At 40.0% G+C, this 24454-nt stretch overlaps 1 protein-coding gene across 1 annotated transcript in view; it reads right to left on the bottom strand.

Annotated features, from left to right (window-relative positions):
* Positions 1–24454, bottom strand: part of Arhgap18 (Rho GTPase activating protein 18) — a 149138-nt gene that overhangs the window by 29083 nt on the left and 95601 nt on the right. Inside the window, exons 6-10 of the mRNA XM_055599429.1 lie at positions 15456–15621; positions 13025–13116; positions 8454–8531; positions 6671–6830; positions 5020–5102 (exon numbers count right to left, since the gene is read on the bottom strand). Coding sequence (XP_055455404.1) covers positions 5020–5102; positions 6671–6830; positions 8454–8531; positions 13025–13116; positions 15456–15621 — 579 coding nt within the window. The remainder of the gene's footprint in view (positions 1–5019; positions 5103–6670; positions 6831–8453; positions 8532–13024; positions 13117–15455; positions 15622–24454) is intronic.

The raw sequence follows: 24454 nt of genomic DNA, 5'->3' as shown, positions 1-24454 counted from the left end.
AACAAGGCAGTTGGCGCCTTAGAGTGATACTCAAGGTTGACCTCTGGCATGCACGTGCACACACACACTTGCATGTGAATTATGTGTAACCACAGTCAGCTATCGATATCATACAGACGTTGCCAGCAAAGCTCTTCTGAGAGACTGAAGAAGCCCAAAATGGTGTTTTATTTATCCCAAGACTGTGGCACTGGGTAGTAAGGCCTCTGACATGGCAAAGAGGTGTGTGACAGAGTCCAGCCCTCTAAGGCTACAGGAGCTGAAGAACATTGAGAAACAGTTTAAAATACATAGAAACACTCCCATGGTTTAGAGAAAGTGCTGATTCTTTTACCTCAAGGAAGAAAAGAAGGAGGAAGGAGGGAAGGAAGGAAGAAACAAGAGAGGGAGGAGGGGTATAAAGAGAAAGGGATAAAGGTATAGGAAAGGGAAGAAAATGCAAATAATGGGAAGAACAAAGAAAAAGAAAGAAAGTCCTTGAGAAAGTTCACTCCACCACAGTTTAATTGTCACTTAAGGGGACTCCATAGCCTGCTAACACAAAACCTAAACAAAAATGATCTTCATGATGAAAGAAAAAAAATACCAAAGAAAGAGCATTGTTTTTTTGTTTGTTTGTTTGTTTGTGTGTGTGTGTGTTGCTGTTTTTTATTAATCAATTCAATTTACACCTTGGGCATAGGGTCCTCCCTCCTCCCAGTACCGCCCTCCCTCCAGCATACAATCTCCCCTACCCAGACATCCCAGCTCATCTATTCTCTCATGAGGACCGAGTTCTTCTTTCTCACCTGTGGCCTGGTAGGAAAGTCCCATGAGGGGGAAGTGATCAAAAAGCAGGCAACATTGGCCATGTCAGAGATATCCCCCAAGCCCCTAACTAGTAGGCCCATATGAAGCTGAAGAGATGAGTGAACCGGAACTCTCAGCATCACATTTCTAAGCCCACCTCTATCATGCTCTGTGCCGTCTGCCTGCAGAGCCACCAGCACCTGACTCAACCTGCTCTGCCAAGGCGGAAGGTTCTTTTGCCTTTACTTTTAAATTGATCTTCTCAAGAATAACATTGACTGCATGTGTGTTCGATGCTCTCGCGGTGTGAGGCATCATATTAAGTACATGTTAGAGATTATTTTTTTAATCCTCACAAGAGGTGGATACTGTGACCACCCCAGGGTGCAGATGAGGAAGTCTTAGAGAACCACTACTAGAGGGCACATTACCAGCAAAAGCTGCAGGAAGAATTTAATTACAGGTCTCCATGGCTTTTGTTTTTAAGCTCTTAACTACGCAAGGAATCACATTTTCATAGTTAGCCTAACTTCCCTACCTGAAGAGGTAGAAATAGGCTAGACCAAAATAGAAGGAGTGATGCCAGATAGAACTCATCTTTTTACAAGATTTCATAGCAGAAACAAAAATAAAAACAAACAAACAAAAAACAAAAGAGGAAAAACCAAAGACTAGATGCCAGTGCTAACAGGCTGATCTTACATCATCAGGTTTAGTTGCAGTACAGACCTCAGACATGAGAAGCAAACCAAAGGCAAAGGCTTACGATCTAATAGCAAAATTTATGTATCTAATATCTGGTACAGTGCTTGGAAAGCTAAATGGTAATTCAAGCACTGTGTTATATTGAAGTAACATGTTCACAAATGAAGACAAAATATTAATTGAACTTTAGGAAAAAAAAAATATTTAATTTTGTTCCACAGAGACTAGGATGGTTTCTCGGGGACCAAGTGCATCTTTTTCTTTAAGAGCACGAATTACAAAGATTAGATGATTGTTTTAATTGTGGTGTGCACATGCAATAAGAATTGTTCAAAATATTACTAGAGGAATGACAGAGAGAAAAAGGAGGGAGAGAAAAGGGAGGGGGAAAGAGGGAGGGAAGAAAAGAGAAGATAAGGTAGCAAAATGTTGGCTCAGCCCTTGAAAAAGTGAAAGTTTTCCTCCACACTGAACAATGCACTGTTTTAAGCAGGTACAAACCATAAAGAGAGCCTGGCATGAGGAGACTAACCCCCGGTAAACCTACACCTGAGGCCCAGGACAGTGGCTACTCTTTACTGGTTATCTGTTTTCAACAGCTCCTTAAAGATTTGTTCCTACGTAAAATGGAAATAGAACTTTCCTAGTCTTCAAGGAGTGTGACAACATATACAGCAAAGTTTCAAAATTAAATGAAATTAATTTCAAAAGAAAGAATCAGAGAGATGATTCAATGGATAAGAGATGTATTCTTGCTGAAAGCCAGAGTTTGATTCCCAGCACCCGCCTGCGGTGGCTCACACCTACCTCTATCTTAAGCCTTCTTCTGGCCTCTGAAGCACTCATATTGTGCCCCCTCACACCTGAACAAAATTAAAACCTTTTAAAGGGGGGGAGCGTGGGAAGCTGGGCAGGTGGCTCAGTGGTTAAAACATTAGAGTAGTCCCTGTTCCTACAAAGCCGAGCTCAGTTCCCAGCACCCATCTGGACAACTCATAACTGTCTCTAACTCCTGCGTGGGGATTTGACACTCTCTCCTGGATGCCAAAAGTACTACACATGCATGCACACATACACACGCACACTTAAAAAATAAAAATTAATCTTAAAAAAAAAAAAACCCTTAAAACTATAAAGGGTATTACGGTGGGTAACCATATTAACACAGACCCTTTCTTGATAAGTAGAAATAAGTCTCTGTTATTTCTCCAAGTCAAACCCAGGTACAGCTCCTTGATCCAATGTGTGATAGCCTAAGAGAAAAGCAATTCTGGAGCAGCAGTGTCCAAAGCTCTGTCCCTCTCCATCGGCACCAGAACGCTGTGCTCCTCTCTGCCCTAACCCTCGGGTTTTCCCTGGGCCTGTCTTTCATAAACAGCATGCAGGGTTCTCCCCTTCCAGATGACAAAGGAAGGAGCAGCACAAGGGATGCATAAAGAGAAGGAACTTTACATTAAGCTTCCCTGAGTTACGCCTCAAAGGAGCTTCCCTTCTCCCTTGTGGGACTAATTCACAGTTTATAAACGTATAATTTGTCTCATACTTTTTAATGATGCTTCTGTTAGTAGGCTTTTTGTTTGAAAGCTTCATCAAAGCCAGCTAAATAAGTAAAATTACATGACTGTATCTCACAGAATTTGACAAAACAGCATTTTCACATTTAATTACAAACATACTTTCAGCAAACTCACATTAAAGACGTGTTTAACCATCCCTATACATGCATCCATATATAAGCAGAATAATAAAAGAACATGCCTAGAGTTTGAAGGCCAAGTCCAAAGAAGGACTCTAGAGCACCATCTCTCACTAACAACTACCATGGAATGTACTTCCTCCAAATGGTCTCAAGGGGGGTAGGTCGCTTGAACTTATGGGTTTTTCAGGTCCTCTTACACTGCTCATTCTCATGGGCCTGTCACACAAGCAAGGACCTCATGTACGAGAAAAGGATGTTCCTCTCCTTTCTGAGTTTGAGACTGTGTCAAGGATGTGTTTGGCCCAACTTTATCCTAGGCCAGTGGTATCCAGAGTGTGCACACTCCTACACAGCTGTTTTGCTCGTCCAATTCTGAAATAAATCGATCCAGGGTTGACCTGTCTTAATAGCAATCCCAAAGCTGCCTCCTGAACTCAACAAACTTTGCACTGGGACTTGACTGACAACTCTTCATGTTCCTTGATAACACTCCTTCTGAACATGACAAGAAACACAGAATGTCTGCCACAGGAGAACCTCCAAAGCCTTGTTCCTTCACCCAGAAACATATTTGTACTTCACAGATTGTCAGTGCATGGCTGAGACAACTTACAGACAGGTTTTCTAGGGCTTATTGTACAGATGGCGAGTCCGTAACCATCACGGCAGGGAGCAAGCCACGACAGCAGGCATGGCACTGAGGGAGGAGTTGAGAGCTTATATCCTGCTGCACAAGCAGGAGACAGGCCGCCCCCACTGACACACCTCCTGCAACAAGGCCACACCTCCTAATCCTTCCCAAACTGTTCCACCAACTGGGGACCAAGTATCCATACAAATGAGCCTATGGAGGACATTCTCATTCAAACCAAGATGCCTAGCAATGCTAAATTTACTTGCTTCTAAGGAACACTGATCAGTGTGAAACAAATCCACACCAATCCAAAGAACCTCTAATGATATTACTACTAAGAGAATACAAATCAGAACCTCAGCTCCTTAGAGAAGTAACTTTATGTTAGCAAATATTTCAGTTGGCCACTGTGACTTATTTCAAAATCTGCCACTTTTACCCATAAACACCTGTCACATCTTTAGAAAACAGTGAGAGCTGGCACTTGCATTTTAAATGCTTATGTGGTGGTGTGAAAGAAAATAGCCTCCTTAGGCTCACAGAGTGGCACTATTAGGAGGTGTGGCTTTGTTGGAGTAAGTGTGGTCTTGGAGGAGGAGGCATGGTCTTGTTGGAGGAAGTGCGTTATTCTCTCTGGCGGTGGCCTGCCCTTCAAGATGTAGAACTCTCATCTCCTTCTCCAGCAACATGCTGCAACATGCTCCAGACGACAGGCTGCCATGCTTCCTGCCTTGACAATAACAGACTAAACCTTTCCTTTCTAAGAGTTGCCTTGTTTCTTCCCAGGATTAGAAACCTTGACTAAGCTCGTTGTTTGCAGGGGATCAACATTCAAGTCTCCCATTCATATAAGGAGGCTCAAGAGACATAGGCCTCCAGCTCCCAGGGATTGCATGCCTTCTCAATACCATGGGCACCTGTGCATACAGAGTGTACATACACAGAAGCAGGCACACAGACATATATATATAATACACACATATATAATAAACTCTTATAATATTAATAAAATTACCACCTAGCAAGCTAAGAGCGAAAGGCTGCCTCTCAGTGTCTGTCCTTAAAAGCAATGTTTCCATTTTAGATGAATATTACTGTTTCCAAAATAAGCATCACACTGTTTTTTCCACAAATAATGAAAAGTTGCTCTGCACAGTTCTAAGGAATATTTAGTGTAAATGAAGCAGCTGACCTTCAGCGTGTCTCTGTTTGCATCAGGCAGAAGGATGACAAGGAGGTTCAAGGCCTGCAATTGATGTTTTCTAGTTGGAAGACCTGTAGATAGATTAAAGAAATCTTAAAACTTTTGGGGAACACTTTTTTTCTCTTATTTTTTAAAGAAAAAAAAAAAAAAAACAAGTTATTCGTTGTAAACATTATAGTGAAACGTGGGACACCATGGCTGAGCAGCCAGCCTCATCAAGAGTGTTTGCTGGAGATGGTAGAGGAAGCTGCTCAGAGCACTCTCAGTCCTAGGATGCTAGCTTCTGGGTGTGACCACAGGACAAGCAGCCTTATGTTTGCAGACATGCCACAGTGATTTGGAAATAATTCTAAGTTAACATGGCGAAGATTGGACTGTGCAGGGTATGCTACCGAGGCTGCTCCTTCAGCACTGAAGGTTGTTTCTTCTAATGCCAAGGGAATAAGACACAAGAGAAGAGGCTATGTCTTCTGACAAGCATAGGAACATCAGAGCCTGGAACACAACAGGTGTCCAATAAATGCTTATGGGATGGACAAGAAACCCAATGGCAAGTGACGCCTCCAGGAGCTGTACATTACTTTCATTGGCACCTATTAGTCACGGAGATTTAGAATCTTATTGGTATGGCTTTGTCAGCCAGTAACAAGTTTGGTTTATACCCAGGGAATATATTCAAAATAACACAACTTAATCATTAAAGATATTTTAATGAAACATCACTTTGTTTTTGTTTTTTGCTTGAAGGAGAAGTCTGTTAAGAAAAACAAAGACACTGAATATCAATTTTCTTATCTTCTTTAGATATTTTGAAAAACATGCTATTATACAAGATAACCTAGGCATTCCTCTAAAAAGTGCACACCTAAAAAATAGCATGCAACAGTGCTAATGGGTACCTTATGACTGTTTTTGTTAATAATGACCTCATTCACTCACAAAATGTTTCAGTTTGGAAGTTAAAGATAGGACGACTTGAACATCATTACAGTACTGTTTCCTGCCCTGTTGGCCCTTAGGAGTAAGTGGAACAATCATAGCAGTATATAAACCTTGTAAGATCCTGATTCCCTGGAAAGGAATCAGGGCTGATTACATACTTTACTTTGGAGTTTTCCAGGACCACAAAATGGCCACACAGCCGAATTTTGTGGCCCTCAACCAATGAGGCAGCAATTGGGTCCCATCCTCCTACACAATTCCAGATTTAAGTTTCCAGGAAATGGCCATAGACACTATATCTCCTTGTGCTTTTATAATAGCTGTTAATCCACAGTTTCTCCAGTGTGTGTTTATTTCAACACTTGGCAAGAAAAGCACATCAGAGATCTATGTGATTCATGCTCTTAAGAGAGAAACTCGAAGTTTCCAGGTCGTAACTCTAGATGTATTGTGTTCTTAAAAGCCATGCAACTAATCTGCACCTGAAAAGAACATTTTGCCATGCTTACTCAGGCATGTATATGTGGGAAAAGAAAGTCATGTGTGGCACTTTAGCAACCCTTGACATCCATGAACCAACATGTCTAACCAAAGAGAGCTCGTTACGTTGTGCCTTATGATGCCAACTGTCACTGAGACGATTCCTGTGGGAGGCACCCCCTCATACCCAGGCTGCTTCCAGATGGAAACCACTTACTCTGGACAGCCTGGAAGGCTTTGAGATACTCCACACTCAGCAGGGGCTGAGGCAGCTCTCTCAGAAAGAGCTTCAGCAGGCTGGCCGCATCGTGCTGTTTGACACTTTCCCAGTTGAAAGTCCCTTCATAAAACTTCACTTCTAGCTCTTGGCAAAGATTCTGAGGGGCGAAAAATAAATTAGCAGTAAGCACCTTTTCCCCCCTTTAAAAAAGTATGGTATGTTTTCCACCTTACAAGGTTTCTAAATATGTCAAGAAGTATCAAAGTAGTGAAAATCAACATCTTTCTTTTACTTGGAGTAAGAAATGCCATCCCCAACTTTGACTGTCCTTTATATGGAGAAATTATACCCAAGGTTAAGAAATAAGTTTAAACATTTTCACATACGTTAATTAGCAAAGGTTTAATTAAAAGATTGGTTAAAATCACTTTCCACTGGGCATGTCACCTAGATGCTACAATGTGTCACATTAAAACAAACCATTTACAATTCAACATGAAGCTTTTGTTGAGCTATTCAGAGGCATATTACATAACAAAGCACATAAATCTATTCCTTGAGCAGCCGGTACCTCTACTGTGTTACCGCTGAGAAATACAAAAACCAAATCCTATAGATAAGGAGTCAAAAAAATATATAAAGCTACCCGCTTTCACAGTTCTGGTGCCAGCTCAAGTCCACTGGGAGTCCATGTAGCACGAGGATGCTCAGGTGCTTCTCCACAAGCCTCTATGGGATGTACCGACCCAACTACGACTGCACTAAGTCAAGTTAGTTCATGAACACTATTTTTCTGGATTCGTTTTTCCTGTGGCACAAACCCTGTGAAGTCAGAAATCCTTCTAAGTTTCTATTCCTGGAACCATTCTCTCAAAGGATGGTTTAGGCTTGTGTTATCATTGTTTGGTTTGCTTTGCTTGTGGTGGTGGAGACTGAACCCTATGCCTTCTGTATTCTAGGAAAGTGTTCCCTACTGAGGCTGTGGCCTCTGTTGTTATTCTGCTTACGTCATAGATTTATCGTATTTTCTCCCAAGAATACCCTCTTTTTTTCCCCCTAATTGTTTTTGTAATTGGTGAGAAATATGGAAGTTACCTGAAAAACTTGGGGTAGAGTCAAAGGTGAGCCAGGAATGATAAAGAAAGGATCAGGGGAGGAAAAAAGATGAAGAGAGAAGAATTGAAGACAGAGGGAGAGAGAGATAAGAGACTAAAAGAAAAAAAGAGGAAAGGAAGAGGTGTATACAAAAATTCAGTGGAGCAGAGAGAACAAACTGTTGCACACCATCTTTAAATCACTCACTAGGAGCTGGCTGTAGCATGAGCCAGCCTATGGCAACAATCTGGGTATATCAGTTGACAAAGTTGAAGCCACCTATCTGGCCTTCTTGGCTATTACACGTAGCTGTTCCTTCTGCCAAGAGCCTTAGTCTGCAGCCCACCTGGAGTGCTATGTTCCTGCTCCTTTTTAAAACCAAAACTCCATTGCTATTACTCATACTGACTAAATCTTCCACCCAGCTCTCTACTGCCTCCTGAATCATGGCTTTCTCATTATCATGGGATTATAAGGGGTGAGGCAGGGAGTTGGAAAAATAACAAATTACAGAAAAAAAAAGGAGGGTGGAGAGAAACTATCAACTGGACATTAAGAGGCTGTACTGCTTTGTTTTATTGGCTTTGCTAACAGGGGTAAGGAACATGGAGGTTGGTCTTTAAAATGCACAAGCACAATTAAACAATAAAATTGTACATTAACAGAATCGAAGCGTTTCGGTTACCTTGATTCTCATGGCAGCTCCTGGTATTCGTAGGAGGCCTTCAGTTTCCAGACCGCCTTCTTCAATTCGAGAAATCAGCTGTGGATAAGCCGACAAACATTCTGAGCTAGGCAATTGTTAACAGGTACAGTTTAACAACTGTTCCCCATGTCACTAAGTGAAAGCTGATTCTGATGGTGTGCAAACTGGATTTTCAGTTTTGAGTGCCATGAGACCAACATCTTCAAAACTATACTATATAGCACTGTATATACAAAAACCCGAGTTATGATTTTCAGAGTTCATCTTATTCTCCTTTGTAAAAGAAATGTGTAATTTCACGCAACAGCTGCAGCTCTCCACAGATCAGGGAAAAGATGGTCACTGTGTAAAAGCCACCCAGACACCCTTCTGCTTTTCCAGCAACATGCATGATGCAATCAAGCAAATGTCATGCAAGACTAGTATTTGCACATTTATATACTGTATTTAGTTTGTTTCAGGAAACAATATTTTTTTTATAGGAAAAACAAAAACTGTGTTGCTAATACTCATTTTAAGCTTCTGGTGACAAGCTTAAAGAAGAATGCGTTAAAATGGGGCTTCTCAGTAATACTAACACTCAATAAAAAGGCACGTATTAAGCACGATGATTCCACTAAAACGAACTAAAATAAAAATGGAGCAGCCACGGGACTGGAGAAATGGCTCAGCGGTGAAGAGCATGTACTGCTCTCACAGAGGGCCCATTTTCAGATCCCAACTCCCATATAGATGGCTCACGACTGCCTGTCACTCCCGGTGGGGAGGTATCAGGTGGAGAGGCCTTTGGTCTTTGTGGGCACCTGTATTCACGTGCATATACCCACACAAAAATACACATAATTTAAAAGGTGAGTAAATACACATTTTTTTGAAAAAGCATATCACAAAAACCAGGCAAATACGGAATATTACGAAGGCAAATTGTTAGAAAGCTGCTAGTAACGTAAGAGTGGAGTCATGTGCTCCCTGACAGGGAGCTTCCAGTTGGAAAACCTGAGTTACATATCCCTTGGGCAGGATGTGGAATTTATAGAGGACACAGTGTCCTCTGCTATGTTTAGGGAGATCACTTTCCATCCCCTCCTCATAAATACAATGCAGTTGCTAGCACCAGGTGCGTCTTTTCTGTAGCCCATCCCCCCCCCATCTCAAAAGTTTATTTTATGAAACCTAGACCCGGCCTCCAAGCATCTCCAATCTTAGTTGAATGTTTTCTGTGCACCTTGAGGTATAAAACCCCCTGGGTGCAAAGGAATATTTAAAAAGAACGCTTTCTTTGGGAAACCCTCTGTTAATGATTAATCAGGCTCCACAGGCCACACAGAGCTTATTGCTTTTCTTTTTAATAGAAAAGTGTCTATTAGGGACAAACCTAGCATGCTTACGGAGGGTTTTGGACCTCTGCCTACTTGTTCCAAAAGCAGGTGTACCATTGCATTTGGATCTCTAACAACCTAATCTGTAGATTTTGACCAGGAAACTCACTGATATAGAGAGATTCCGATGCTCAAATTCTCCTAAGAACACATTATGGGCTAACGCACCACTGATGAGTCAAAAAAGTACATCAATTTTTAAAATTCAAATTTCTCCTAGACCACATCTTTCAAGTTCCATGGTAGAGAAACTCAGAGCAAAAGGATTATGAATTATTTAAGATTAAAAGGATGTCATTCAATAAAGTATTTCGTGCCAAATATTAAAATATTCCATGTACGACCAATTTTCATTTTATTTCACCTTATAAAATATTTGCATGTCTTATTAAAACATCCAATTGAATGCAGGTTGCTGAAGTCAATTAGTTTTTAGCAGTCTACACCTTTCACTTTCATTAAGTACAGAAGAACATTGTGGCTTCTAAACAGCTAAATGGGATTCATTCTGAATGCTGCATTTGAATCTTTTTATAGCATTTCTCTGGTGCTGGATCCCAACATCAGGAGTTACATGTGCACTGTCTGAAGCAATACCCTGGATTATCTGCTATTTCTCACTTTGAAAAAGCATGTATTTCAGCTATAATATTAATTCGCTACATATTAGCTTTTATATGAATAGGACACATACTCCAGCTTTCTTTTAATTTTTAAGACCTGAAAATAGACAAAAATAACTATACTTAATTATGCTGTTTGGGAAACTTAGGCATTTCATATTTTATCAATGATCCATAATATTTCTCAGAATATAAATCACAATACATGTATACCTATACATGTGGGTGGATTGTGCATGTGTCTATGTATGGGAGTGTATCTTTGAGTATGTGTGCATACGTGTCTCTCTGTGTACATGTGTGTGTATGTGTATGTGTGTGTGAGTCTGTGTGTACTGCAAAATACAATGGAAATGAAATCAGACTCTTTTGGCACACCAGTGGTTTCTCTGATTGTCTTGACAACAAAGACACTGCATTTGAAATTTTGACCAGAAAATGCACTTTTTCCATAATGTAAAGTGAACATTTTTCTTCTAAAAATAAACCGCTCTTAATGGTTAAACAAACCATCTTTTGCCTTTGAGGAGTTCGGGGAGAATAAGAAAAGAACAGTCAGAAAAAAAAAAAAAAAAAACAAGTAAAAGACGAAAGTTACTGATATAACTTTGGTTAGTGTCTCCCGATGCACACTTTCTTTCAGCAGTAAAGACTAGGCCTCTGGAGTCTGCGAGTGAATGTTGCTATAAATCAAGTGTTTCCTTTTTTCCCTTGTTACAAAATTGAAGGGCAGACAATGGAGGTGTGGGCCAATAACCAAAAGAAGCTCCTCACAACACATCTCTGTGGTTGATTTCTTCAAACACAAAGCATATGCAAACTGGTGAGAGCTACCTGCCAGTCAATGCCTTAATCACCCCCCTTAATTTTTAATATGAAAAAAAATTGAAATACTGATTCAGAATAGTAGGCTGTCAAAGTCTCTAGGATATTTTTTAAAAAGTTGTAAAATAATTAACTTAAAAAAAATCTAAATTTCAAGAAAATTGAGAGATTTTTTTTCCCTCTTCTGACAAACCACAAGCAGTCAGTATTCAGCCTCGGTTACTGACTGAAGCTTCATTTCACATTATATTCAACAGATTCTTCATGTGATGATGAGCTATGTGAGCCAACCTAATTGCTACCACTGAAGTAGCCAGAGAGTCAGGCAAACACGAATCTAGATGCCGCAATGACAATTTTTTTTTTTTTTTTTTTTTTTTTTAGAAGTAACCAGCGTTTGGATTTCAGGGTTTAAGTCATGCAGGTCACCCTCTGTCTGCGGTATGGTGAACTTCCTCCCATCAGGTGAAGATGCAAAAGCACAGCCTGAGATTTGTAAAGAAACTGTTCTTCCTCAAGACTGTAGCATCAACTCTTGCTCAAGTTGCTGTCCTGGGGTCTTGTTCCATATATGTCAGACTTTCTGGATCCCATTAGCTGCATGAACAAAATTATTAAAAGAAGCCTTTCCACATACACATAGGTATAGAAAGAAATAAGTAGAGCTGTAGACAGACACATAGATATAGACTCTATTGGCACTGGAGGATTTGACCGAAGTCAGATACGGATAGGATATGGCTTTCGAATATATCTTTGTATAGTAACACCATCCTTTCAACATAAGAAAAACAATGGAATATGTAATCTCTACACACTAGCTTCTTTACCTTAATTGGAATAACTATTATTAACTATTAATACAGACCTAGGCTCAACAGGCAGTGACTGAAAAACTCTACAGAACACCCATCAAAAGACACGTTAGATACAAGTTTGGATACAGTGACAATCAAGAGGAGTAAAAGAGCAGCAGCAAGAGGCTAACTGTGAAATAACTGATAGAAACAGAACAGCGAGTACCAAATAGACTGAGCCTTAGGATTCGCCGAGTCAACCAACTGAAAAACCATCTCTACTGTCCGGAGAAACTGATACACTGAGGCTGTTGCAAAGGATCTATATTTTGGCCTGGCTTCCTTACCGTATTTTCTTGGGTTTTATCAAACATAATCTGGTCAGCACAATCACGGTTCAGAAGTTGAGCGGAAATTCCTTTTATTGCTACAGACAATCTCCTTATGAATAAATGAGTGCTGGCTACACAAGCGACTTGATAGTTTAGCAATCATTTTCTAATTCTACTTTATGGCTTCTTTGCCTGCTCTGGACATTAGCACTGTTAAATTAAGTTGGGTATCCTCTCTGCAAAGAGGAAAGCTTGAGAAATACACACATACATGAAATATTCATGAGGGTTCAGTTCCCTAGGAATTTATACACAGCCCCCACTCCTATGTATTATGGAATTGAAATCTCAGTTACACAAAGGCAGCTAATATAAGACAGTTACAGTCACATCATAGAAAGCATCACTATGAGATAAAAATGATGAGAGGCCTTGAAACAAATTTGCTTCCTGAATAGAAAAATTAAAATATATATTAAAAAAAAAAAAAACAGCACACCAGTTGGAAAAACTGTATCAGAATAGCCTGAGCGTAAAATGCCACTATTAGCCTAAGCGTGTTCCTGCTGCTCTGGCCAGTTCAGGCCTACTTACTTTTTGAAAGATCAAGGGTATTCTAGTTCCCGGCACTTTCCTTTGATCTTGTTCTAACAATATGGTTAATGGAATACCAAAAAGACCAGAATCTGCAACAAGAAAACAAAAGCTCTTCACTTCCATCAACCTATAAAACAGTAATAAAAACTGAAAATGTGAGATTTCTTACATTGTCATTTATTGGTCAGATTATTTACTGAGCACCTAAGGGAATGACACCATGAAGTCACTTGGTAGACACAGACCAACACAGCCAAACCATGGCTGTGTCTTCTAAACACTCCAGCAGGGATAGGTATCTGAACAAATGATTGCGAAAAGTCACTGAAATAATTAGAGCAAACTGCTGCAAGAGACAAACACACTACTATGAGGACATGGAAATTATTCAAACAGTTGATGAGATACAATCAAATTACAAGTTCTGACGCATAATGGAACACCACTCCCTCCCACCCCCTTTTACTGAATGGACATTGAACACTCCCTGATACAGCTAAATATTTGCCTTTTGAAAATTCAACTGATTTTACAATCCTGGTCTATTAATGGGTCTTCCAAAAATGTATTAGACAGCTAGTATTCTTACATTTAGATTCTCTTGCTTGTGCTCTCTGTGTCTCTCTCTCTTTGTGTGTGTGTGTGTGTGTGTGTGTGTGTGTGTGTGTGTGTGTGTAATGATGGATAATATTTATACGTTATCCAAACTCAGCTCTTATACCTTAAGTTCGAAATGAACATAACTTCTACCTACAAGCTTCTTCTGTCGATCTTTTGGGCTGAGGGTTACCGCAGAAGAGCTCTGACCTTTAGGAATGACATAATCAAATAATCAAATAAATATCATTCATCTGTGGGCAAGGAGAAGAGACTGGCCTGGGATATAAGGATACTGAAAAGCCATTTTAAAAAATAATAGATTGCCTTTTGGCTTGATCATCACGAAGAGATGTAATCTCAAGGACTCCAAGCATTCAAGGTATAGGTATCTTGAGTAAGAACTATAGATATTTTTAAAAACTACAAAGAACTTATTCTGTTTTCATTTAAATGATGAGAGATTTGATAAGAATGTTTTAATGTTTCTCTCCAACATATAAGAAAACCAAAAATTATAACAAAATTAAACATACAAACAAGAACAGCACACCTCTGTAAGCCACTTTAAAGTCTTGGGCATATAGTCATAGCTATTCAAACTATATTCCTACTTTATAATTGAAGAAAGTCTTATGATGAGTTTTGACAGAAGCATCTGAAGTCTTCATTCTTTATAAGAACTTTGGGGGAAACAATAAACTCAGAAATTCACCACTGCAAGCCTTAAACTAACATACTTTAAAGAACTGAGCACAGAATAGGGTCTTTAGTGTCACCATGACAGAGACACACAGGCAAAACAGGAAAGGTACACTTCAGTCCTACAGAAAAACTGTCTCTACAGCTTAAATCAGGTACATAATTTTCTTGGCTCATGTTACCATAGCAACTCAATAATCCTCATTCCTAGGGCCTCCTTAGGAGACACCTGTGAGGTTAAACAAGAGGATAGAGATTCCTAAACAGGAAATCTTTGTCACTAGAGAATTACCTGCATTTCCAGACCAAGAAACAAAGAGAAACAAGGAAGAATGGTGTCTGCTCTTCATCAGGTTATCAGAATTAGCCTGTTGATGTAATAGATAAGCAAGCTTCTTACAATATCAAGATGCCACGTGGAGAGTGAGCACAATGTAGTGACACTCCATCCCACAGTGGCATTGCTTTCTTTACAGAGAAAAGAATATTTTGCCAAATACTTTTAAAAAATACAGTGTGGGGTCAGTGAGATGCTCATCAGGTCAAAGGGCTTACCATGTAAGTTGGAAAACCAGAGTTCCATCCCGGAAACCCACAGTGGAAGGCAAAAAATGACTCACAGGAGTTGTCCTCTGACCCCCATCCACACACTGTGGCGCTTGTACGGCCACACTCACATGGACATTACAAGCACATGATAAGAAGTTACATTTAAATGTAAAAAACGGACTGTCAGTGAACACAGGGACGGCCTGTTAGCCAACCCACGTGTCATCACGGAATAACAAAAGTAATTACTCAACAGCCGGACCTCGAAAGCCAACTTTTAAGGTCTGCTTTTGGAAATAAAACATGCTTACCCAAAACATCTCTCTCTCTCAGACATACAGTTTTCTAAAGAGGAAACCGTGAGCATCAGGAGTTCTTAAAATTACAATTCCCTTCTATGAGAGCTACATTATTTGGTTGTGTGTTCTCTGTTTTATCAATTTATAAAAAGTAACTGAGAACTGAAACTCCGAATGTCCTTAAGTCTCGGGTTATTTGAATTGTTTTCCATCCTACTTCCAAGAATACCACCCAAGAGCCAACTCCAGTTTTGCTACTTAGGAACCAAATCTAACTTTACCTTTTGTTTTGATTTTCACAGCTTTCTGTTGTTTGAGTTCAATGCCCAATACATCATACAAGGCAGTCAGTTCAATCAGAGCAAGAAAGCAAACTTTCTTCATGTCTTGGGGTGCCAAATCTCCAATCCTCGTAGTACCTGTTTTATCTTTTGGTAGCCTGAAACTCTAAAATAAATAAATAATAAATAAGCAAGCAAGCAAACAAATAAGTAAATAGAGATTAACTAAAAGTTTATCAGTATCTAGCCCCTTTCGGTGAATGATCATTGGTCAGTAAACACGGCAGGGCTGTAATTTGGATTAAATATGCTAGAGAAGTTTGTTAATTTTGTGCCTTGTTTCTTATATATAATGTGTTTAATAATAAAGGAGGCTAAGTCATTAGATAAAGTTTGAGGAAGACACACCACATAACAGATACACCACTTACAGACCTGTGATTCACCCATGTCATCTAGACTTTCTTTAGGGGCTTGCCCTGAATTCCTTCATTAAGCTGCTAAGGACAATCAACGCTTCCTCTCAAGCATCCTTCCTCAAAGTGCAGTCCAGGGAATCTTGTGGGTACCAGCTAGTCCAAGAGGTCAAGCTTATGAGTCAAAAGTTAACTTTAATAAGGATACTAAGACATATTTTTTTTTCTTTTCTAATCTCACTCTCTTATGAGAGTACAGTGGACTTTTCTAGAAATAAAGGGCAGGTATATTCTTACAAACAGAAGCAAAAAGAGTTGTTTTCGTATTTAAAGGGGTTTGTATGCCAATAATAGTGAACCTTAATGTTTTATTTTATTTTTAACTGAAGATGTTTTCTGGTGCTAGAAACCAAACATGGTTCATTTCCCTTTATTTCTTTCTTTTTTATTTTTATTTTATTTTTTTGCATATTGACAATTAAAACTGGCATCCTGTGCATGCTTGGCAAGGATGTTTACCCAGCAGTCTGTTACTAAGCTATAGTTCCACACTGCAACCCTAACTTCTTATCTAATAAATAGCCACAGAGTAGCAAAACACAGCGGTTCACATGTTTTAACCCCAGTACTCAGAAGGCTGAGGCAGGATGATTGCTCTGTGTTTGGTGGGGGGCGCAACACAAGTTACATAGTGAATTTCAGGGCAGCCTAACGACAAAGTAAGACTCTGTCTCTAAAAATTACATGTATCCATAGGTCAACCAATGTACATAAAAGATTTTGAGGTCTTAAATCACTTTACGACCATAATTAAATTATAAGACCATAAATGTTTGAGAGAACATTTCCTAGTAGAGCATAGAGGTAGTCTGTAAAACATCAGTAACTTTTGGAGATTGTGTATCCTTTTTTTTCTTTTTTTTTTAAAACCCTGACAGGGTTTCTCTGTGTACCCTTGGTTGTCCTGAACTCATGTTGTAAACCTGGCTGGCCTCGAACTCACAGAGATCCTCGTGTCTCTGCCTCTCCAAGTGCTGGGATAACAAGCATGTGTTTCCTATGCTTGGCTGGGTCGCCTCTCGAGTACACTAACCTCAACTCTCAAGAGAGTGAGTATCCACCAAAAAAAGGAAAGGTGTTTTTCTGAACTTCTGGTAATGAGCTTTTCTCTGAGAATATTAAGCAAAACACTAGGGATGGGTATCATGGATGGGGGACTTGAAGTGCATTTTAATTATCCATTCATTTGGCCTTCAGGGTGTAACACGGAGCAGAGAGTGTACGGCAGGGGGTACAGGCTGTCTCAGTCAGTTAGGAGTGGGGTTAGGTTTTCATCGCTGTGATAAATTCTTGCGAAAACACAACTTAAGGGAGAAAGTTTATTTACAATCATGGTTTCAGTCCGTAGCAGTGGGAGGGAGGGCACGGTGGTCAAACTCATCCCTAGCAGCCAGGAAACAGAAGGAGGGGTGGAAGGGAGGAAGGAAAGGAGGGACGGATAGGCAGGAGGTTGACTGGATGTAGAGTGGAGAGAGAGAGAGAGAGAGAGAGAGAGAGAGAGAGAGAGAGAAAGAACATAATGCCACCTCTATTCCTTAGTCCTTCGTCTGTAAAATGATGTAGAAATGCCAGAGATCCTACCACCCTCCCTCAAGGGGGTTAGAATCCAACAATCCATGAATCCATGTAAGCGCTCAGAGAGTAGTAAATAGGCCCGCGCGTACACACTATATTTGCACCAAATATATGGGAGTTTTTTACACCATGTAGCCAAGACCGGCGTTTAACTTCAGATTCTCCCGGCCCTCTCCATCAAAGTCTGAGATGCAGACTCATGCCCACATGCCTAATCTATTGCCCTATCATTTCATTTGAAAGCCAGGCATGGTGGCACAACCCGTAATCCCAGCACTCAGGAGGCGGAGGCAGGCAGATCTCCATGAGTTCGAGGCCAGCCTGGTCTAGAGCACAAGTCTAGGACAGCCAAGGCTACACAGAGAAACCCTATCTCAACATCCTCCAGTACTCCACCCCCCAAAAAAAAAATCATTTGAAAATGTTTGTTTGTTTGTTGTTTGTTTTGGTTTGGTTGTTCCTGCATGGTATGAAAAGGAAAGAAAAAGGATCAATACTCATATTTGATGAATGGCATCTCAATATATTGTGTAAAAGGTTCCACTATGTAAGAATCGTGCATATTCTAGGTGGGGCAAACAGGCTTTCAGAAAGCTTTGAGCATGACCACATAGTCAACGGCGTCAATCGCTGCACCTTCAGGCAGCTTTGCTCTTCTACTCCACCTCCTTACCCACCAGGCAGGTAAGGACAGTCTAGATTGATGGAGGACAGTGAGACCCTCAAGGGCAGGGCCACATGGCGATCACTTTTCCAGCCCCAGTGTGTCTGTACTTTGCCATGGTTCAGGTGCTCTGCTACAGTCTAGGATGAGAATGAAGACATACCCCACACAGATGACAGGATGACCACAGCAAAGCTATTTCACCAGTGTTGTTCTGTTGTTTTTTGAGACAGAGTCTTCCTTTGCAGTCCAGACAGAACACACATTCAAAATCCTCCTGCCTCCTCCTGCCAAGTGCTAGGATTTTTAGACATCCACTCTTCCCATGTTCTTCCATGGTCTCTGATGACTTGTCATATCTCCTGAGCTTTCATTTATTAAAGACAATTTTGGGCTTGGTACCCAATGTTGGGCCAACACCTGTCCCTGAGCCACAACAGAAGCCCTGAGCTTTTCTTCTCAAACCCAGAAAAAGCATGTCCCATTTCTCTCACACATGGCTCTGTACTTCTGTTAATGGCTTTGTTTTTAGAGCCGCTGAACCAACCATATCTACCCATTTACATGCTTAAGAAACAGCAGTTCAAGTGTTTCATTAAAATCAGTTGCTCTGGGTCTAATAAGCCATGTAATATAATTACATGAAAGTATTACTAAAGGTAAATGTTTAGAGAAACCTGAAATGTGATTAGTACAAACATTTCATTTACCTAGCAATATATGTCACAGGCTTGTTTATTTATTTATTTAAACATTGTGCTTAATAAAGGAGTTGGTTCTTTATCTCAATGTTTAATTCATAGCAGTTGTTTTAAATATTTATGAAGTTTCCTGTCATTTTATTTGTGTCTGTATGTGTGTGAGAGAGAGACAGAGAGAAAAAAAAAAAAGAAAGAAAGAAAGGAGAGAGCGTTCAGTAGACCGGATGGTTTGGTCCCTTGGCTAAGAGAAAGAAGTTAAGTTTCAAGAAGAGTAAAGGGTTTTTTTTGTTTTGTTTTTTTGTTGTTTGTTTTTTGTAAAAAAAAAAAAAAAAAAAAAAAGAAATAAAAGAGAAAAATTTCCGGAATGTATAAGGTTGCTAGGGATTCTGCACAACATAAATTAGTGTGGTAGCTTGTCCCAGATGAACCGTTCGGCTGTAAAGGACAGCAGGTGGTGGAGGTGTCTCAGGGACTTGACTAGTAATGCCCCATGCAAATCCTTCACTCACCAACCACCCCCACTCTAGCCTTAAGTCGGAACTCAAAAGCAGAAGTGGCTCAGAGAGTAGGCCCCAGCATGCTTCATCATCTGACTTCTCTGCAAATTTAAAAACTAGTATCTGCCTCACAGAGGTCACTCTAGAAACGAGTGGCAATTACAGAGCATCACTTCTGGACTAGGCACCATGTGTATAAAGCGTGTAGCAGGTAAGTTCGTAAATGGCTGCACCTTCAAAGATATTAAGTGGGATCTCCAAATGTGAGAGAAGAAATGAGGGTCTGCTGTGAGACCACAAAGAGTCTACAAAGACTGCTCAGTGCTGCCTCAAAAGGGAGTGAGAAATGAGGTCACCAGAGAGTGCCTCATTACATAAATCCCACTGTTTATTTACAGGGAAAGAGAAGTGTAGCGACAAATTGGAATTTACGGTTCTACCTGTTTTGGTGCCTGCTTCTGAGTGGCCCCAGCAAGTAGTCACTTCAATAACAATGTTAAGAATGTGTGGGAACTATACAACATGGCCACACATAGAAAGCATTTCTGAGCCGTGGTTACGGACATGAACAGGTATAAATGTAGATGACTGACAGTCACGGAAAGTATGGTACTGATCACTGAAAGAGCACTTTCAAATATTTTATAGAGTTAGAAGCCAAGCAAAACTGAGTGTTCACAAGGCAGACTAAAGTGTCTGGGTAAGCATGGAACTGCAGAAGGTAGACAAAGAAAAGTTATTTTATAACTTGGCCACGGCAGAAACAAAATCCAGAAGGTAGTCCAACACAAATTAACTTGGTAATAATAATAATAATAATAATAATAATAATAATAATAATAAATGGTAGACTGAGTTTTCTAAAACCCTCAAAAAGATATTAATTATATTTTATTTTGTTGTTTGAGATGACAATTTAAGAATCAATAACACCTTTATTTTAAATAAACTTTCTTTAGTCTTTCCCTATGGTAGCTTCAGGGTTTTCCGTCTTCTGTGACAAGGACCATCACACACTGAGAAATTTACTCTTCTTAAGGTGAATCTGGGGGTAGGGATCATTGTTTTAGGCCAAACTTTGAAAACTCCTTTACTTTCCCTATTAGGCAATGAAAACAGATCCCGCAAAATGTTTGAGAAAGCTTAGAAATTACCAGATGTCGATCACTAAGGACTACTTCAAAAACATCACAGTGCAGCCTCATGGTGGAGAACAGTACATCCACAAAAAGACATGGGAAGTACGTCTTTGCATTATGATGTTAGGATCTCTGAAGAACAGTTAAGACAAAATAAAGTGAAGCCAAGATGGAGAAAAATGTGTGCAAGGGCTAATATTTGTGGGAAAGCAGATATATAAAAACAAAATATTAAAATAAAAGGGCTCCCGAGGCCTAGAGAGATGGCTCTGGTTAGGAGTAATTGCTGCTCTTGCAAAGGATGTAGGTTGTAGGTTTGGTTCCAGCACGCACATGGTGGTTCACGGCCATGTGTAACTCCAGCTCGGAGGAATTTCGACATTCTCGCTGACCTGTATGGGCACCAGGCACACATATACTGTGTATACATTCATGTGTGTGAAACACTCATCACAAAACATAGACAAATATTTTAAAATAATAAAATCAATAAAGGTTCTCTAAAAGGAGGGTCAGTCAAGGTGGCCAGTCAAAGATAAAAGCTACTTATTTTACTTTGATTTGTATTTGCCTTTTGGGTCATAACTATTGTATACTATCACAAAATAAAATAATATTTGAAAAAAAAAAGCAACCTTTTAAAATGGAGAGAGAGAGATATTCGGTCAGTGGCTTAACCACATGGAAAATAACCCCCACACAGCTCAGGAACTTCACTGTATCACGGCCCGCTTTGGGATATACCCCAAGGACACAAATGGCTGGAGAAAAGGAAGTTTAAATCATTCTGAAGCACTCACACTGAGCGTGGTCAGCGCTGGCCTTCTGAGAATGTTACGTATTAATGCAGAGTAATAAAACAAAGGAGGGTGTTTCTGACGGTGGAAGCATTGCCTCCTTCCATTTCCTAAGAACTATACTACTCAGCAAGAAAGAAGGAAGATAAAAACCTACATCTCCACTAAAGAGGGCTCTCAAGTGATGACCAGCCCAGAGAACTGCATGCTACTAATATCCTGGCCACAGGCAGAACTCTTTACTTCTACTAAATGGAAGTAGGGATGCTTGCAAATAGAGACGCTTTTAAGTTTTGAGCAGAAAATATGCTATAAGCCTGGAGAGATTTTCCTATGCTATCATTAAACATGTATGAACCCATGGGTTATGATGCCATTTTTATAAACAGACAGACATGGATTGGTCACTGATAAAGATGGCAAAGAATCAAAAAGTAAAAGTAAAAACTTGTACAAATGGGAAAAGTAATCATCTTGATAATTGCTTTCTTAAAGAAACCATCCACAATAATAAATGAAAAAGAAGAAAACATTAGAACCTCATCCTTTTGGATCATTAATAAATTAATGGAGTCAGGTATGGCTCTGAACCATAGCTAATTACACAAAAGATGATATCCAGATAATTCCCAGTAGAGAACACATGACCACAGATCTAAAGTAGCTAGACCACATCAGACCCAGGAGCTCAAATCCAGTGCAACTGATGTCAACTAGTTTATAAACCTATTAAAGATACACACCCATACTATGGGACAGAACGGTCAGAGAGTGAGAATCACCTGAATTCACAACAAGGCTCTTTCAATAAACTTTGGAGAACAGGGCTAGGAGACAGTGCAGCAGTGAAAGCACTTGCTGAACCAAAGAGAGGACCAGAGAATTCCTGGGTGTGCATGAGGGCTTGCTTGTGATCCAAGCCTCTGAAGGCAGACACAGGGGGTCCTCCCAGCAAGATGGCTAGCCAGATTAGCTGCTTCTTGAAGCCATAGGTTTGACTTAAAGATCCAGTAGCAGCAATAACTAAGGTGAAAGAGGGACCTAAAAGGATTTTGAACAGGCAGTGATGGTGCACAGCCTTAATCCCAGCACTGCGGGAGGCAGGGGCAGGAAAATCTGAGGTCAAGGCTAGCCTCATCTACAGAGTGAGTTCCAGTATGGCCAGGACTGCACAGAGATACCCTGTTTAAAAAAAAAAAAAATGAAAAGGTTCCTACTGTTTACTTTTAGGCCTCTGCATGCATATTCATCCACTGGTACACATACACACATTCAACATGCAAACCCACATCACAAAAAACAAACGAAATAACTAGTATTTACCTAGGTAAATAACTATTTACCTTAACTTTGAAGAAGTGAGGGATCACGGGACAACAAAAGATAGTTGGGAAGGAAATTACAAATAAAACAAGAGTGGGAGACAGAGACAGAGAGAGGGAGGGAGAGAGAAAGATTTTTAAAGTAAATGGGAAAGCAAAAGGGGAAAATAGAGGAATGGAAGGACAGGAGAAAGTGCGGGAAAGAGGGATAGTCTCGATGTCATATCAACCACATTCAGTGGATTTTATGTGGAGCAGGGCTCTCAATCTTCAGAAACAGTCATGATAATTTTAAAGTTACAGTAGTGATAACATGGGTATGCAGTTTTTAAAACCTCTGCTGTTGTTTTGCGTTTAGCACTACAAACCTTTACAGATGATAACCAAAATTCAGACACGTGTTTCAAAGTAACACAGACAAGGAGAGTAGAGAGTTACAGAGGTGTCAGAACTACCATTAATGAGGGCTGTGGCTCTGTGGTGAGAATTTACAAGTTTGTTATATTACTCTTTTTACCTTTTGCTTTCAAATGGATGCAAAAACACAAGGCACTCACAGCGCAGAGAGAACGCTTTGTACAGAAGGCCCTGGTCTCAAGTACTATTTGTTGCTAAAAGGAACCAGTTTCTTTAAGAACCAGCTGCTTTCATGTCCAAGAGGGAGAAAATGACAAGGTGAGCCTGGAATGTCCTGTACCACAGAATGCAGGCGAGAAAGGATGAGGAAGGCACAATGAAACGTAGGAACCAGCTGCAGGGCCCCACTGGGCAAGGTGGCCAAGTCTGTGTAACTCAGACCAACAAAGACAAATTATAACATCTACAAAAATGCTTAATGAAAAGGGTCTACAGAAGGTCTGCAATGAAGTGCAGAGCTGAAAAGAGAAGGCCAGCAACCGATTGCTAGGGCATACCAATTAATATAGAAAGGACAATAGGATTAGAAAAATCGATGTTTCTCAAAGTCTGGCTTAATAATTATTGTTCCAGAAAAAGATAAAATGGACACTTCACTATAACACATTAAGTTACAAGATAGGATTGAGTATAAATTTGAGATAAGAAGAGCATCCTCACAGCATGAGAACTTGGGAGCATCTCTTTAGCCAACTTGGTGACATGAGTGGCCTGTATCGCTCCAGAGGCATAATGGTTTTGGTTTAATGTTCAACTTGTATCTATTCATGATGAAATGATCACACAATATTTTCAATGTTAAGAACTCTATAAAAATAATCAAATGCAAAAGGAGAAATCTCAATTCAAGGAACCCAGAAAGATAAGGAAACCAATGCAATGTGTACTCCCTGTTCAAATCTCAACAGGGCGTGCAGAAGGGAGAAGCTATGAGGACAGTCTGTGAAAACTGCCAATGTTTACATGACTTTTTGTTAAATATTAATTATAACCTTAGTATCTAACTTTTAACATCTCAAAAACTTTCATTTTTATTTCTTATTAATACTTATTTTTATGTGGATATTGGTGTTTTGCCTGCCTTTGTCTGTGTACCCTACCGCATGTCTACCTGGTGCCCACAGATATGAGAAGAGGAAATCAGATCCCTTGAAACTGGGGTTACACATGACTGTGAGCCTTCATGTGGGTGCTGGGAATCGAAACCTGGTCCACAAAGAACAGCCAGTGTTCTTAATCACTGAGCCATCTCTCCAGACCCAACTTTATTTTGAATGTCCTTGAAAAACCTCAAAATACAAAGTGAGTGTGTATCTGTTAAAATACTGTATACAGATAGACAGATACAAAAAGAAAGGTTAGAAACATATTAATAACTGTTGAATCAACTCTTGATGGCAACTTGCTATGC

This window comes from Psammomys obesus, unplaced genomic scaffold, assembly GCF_907164565.1.
Source record: "Psammomys obesus unplaced genomic scaffold, mPsaObe1.curated_primary_1811, whole genome shotgun sequence".
NCBI lineage: Eukaryota > Metazoa > Chordata > Mammalia > Rodentia > Muridae > Psammomys > Psammomys obesus.
This window is presented reverse-complemented; position numbering and strand designations above follow the sequence as displayed.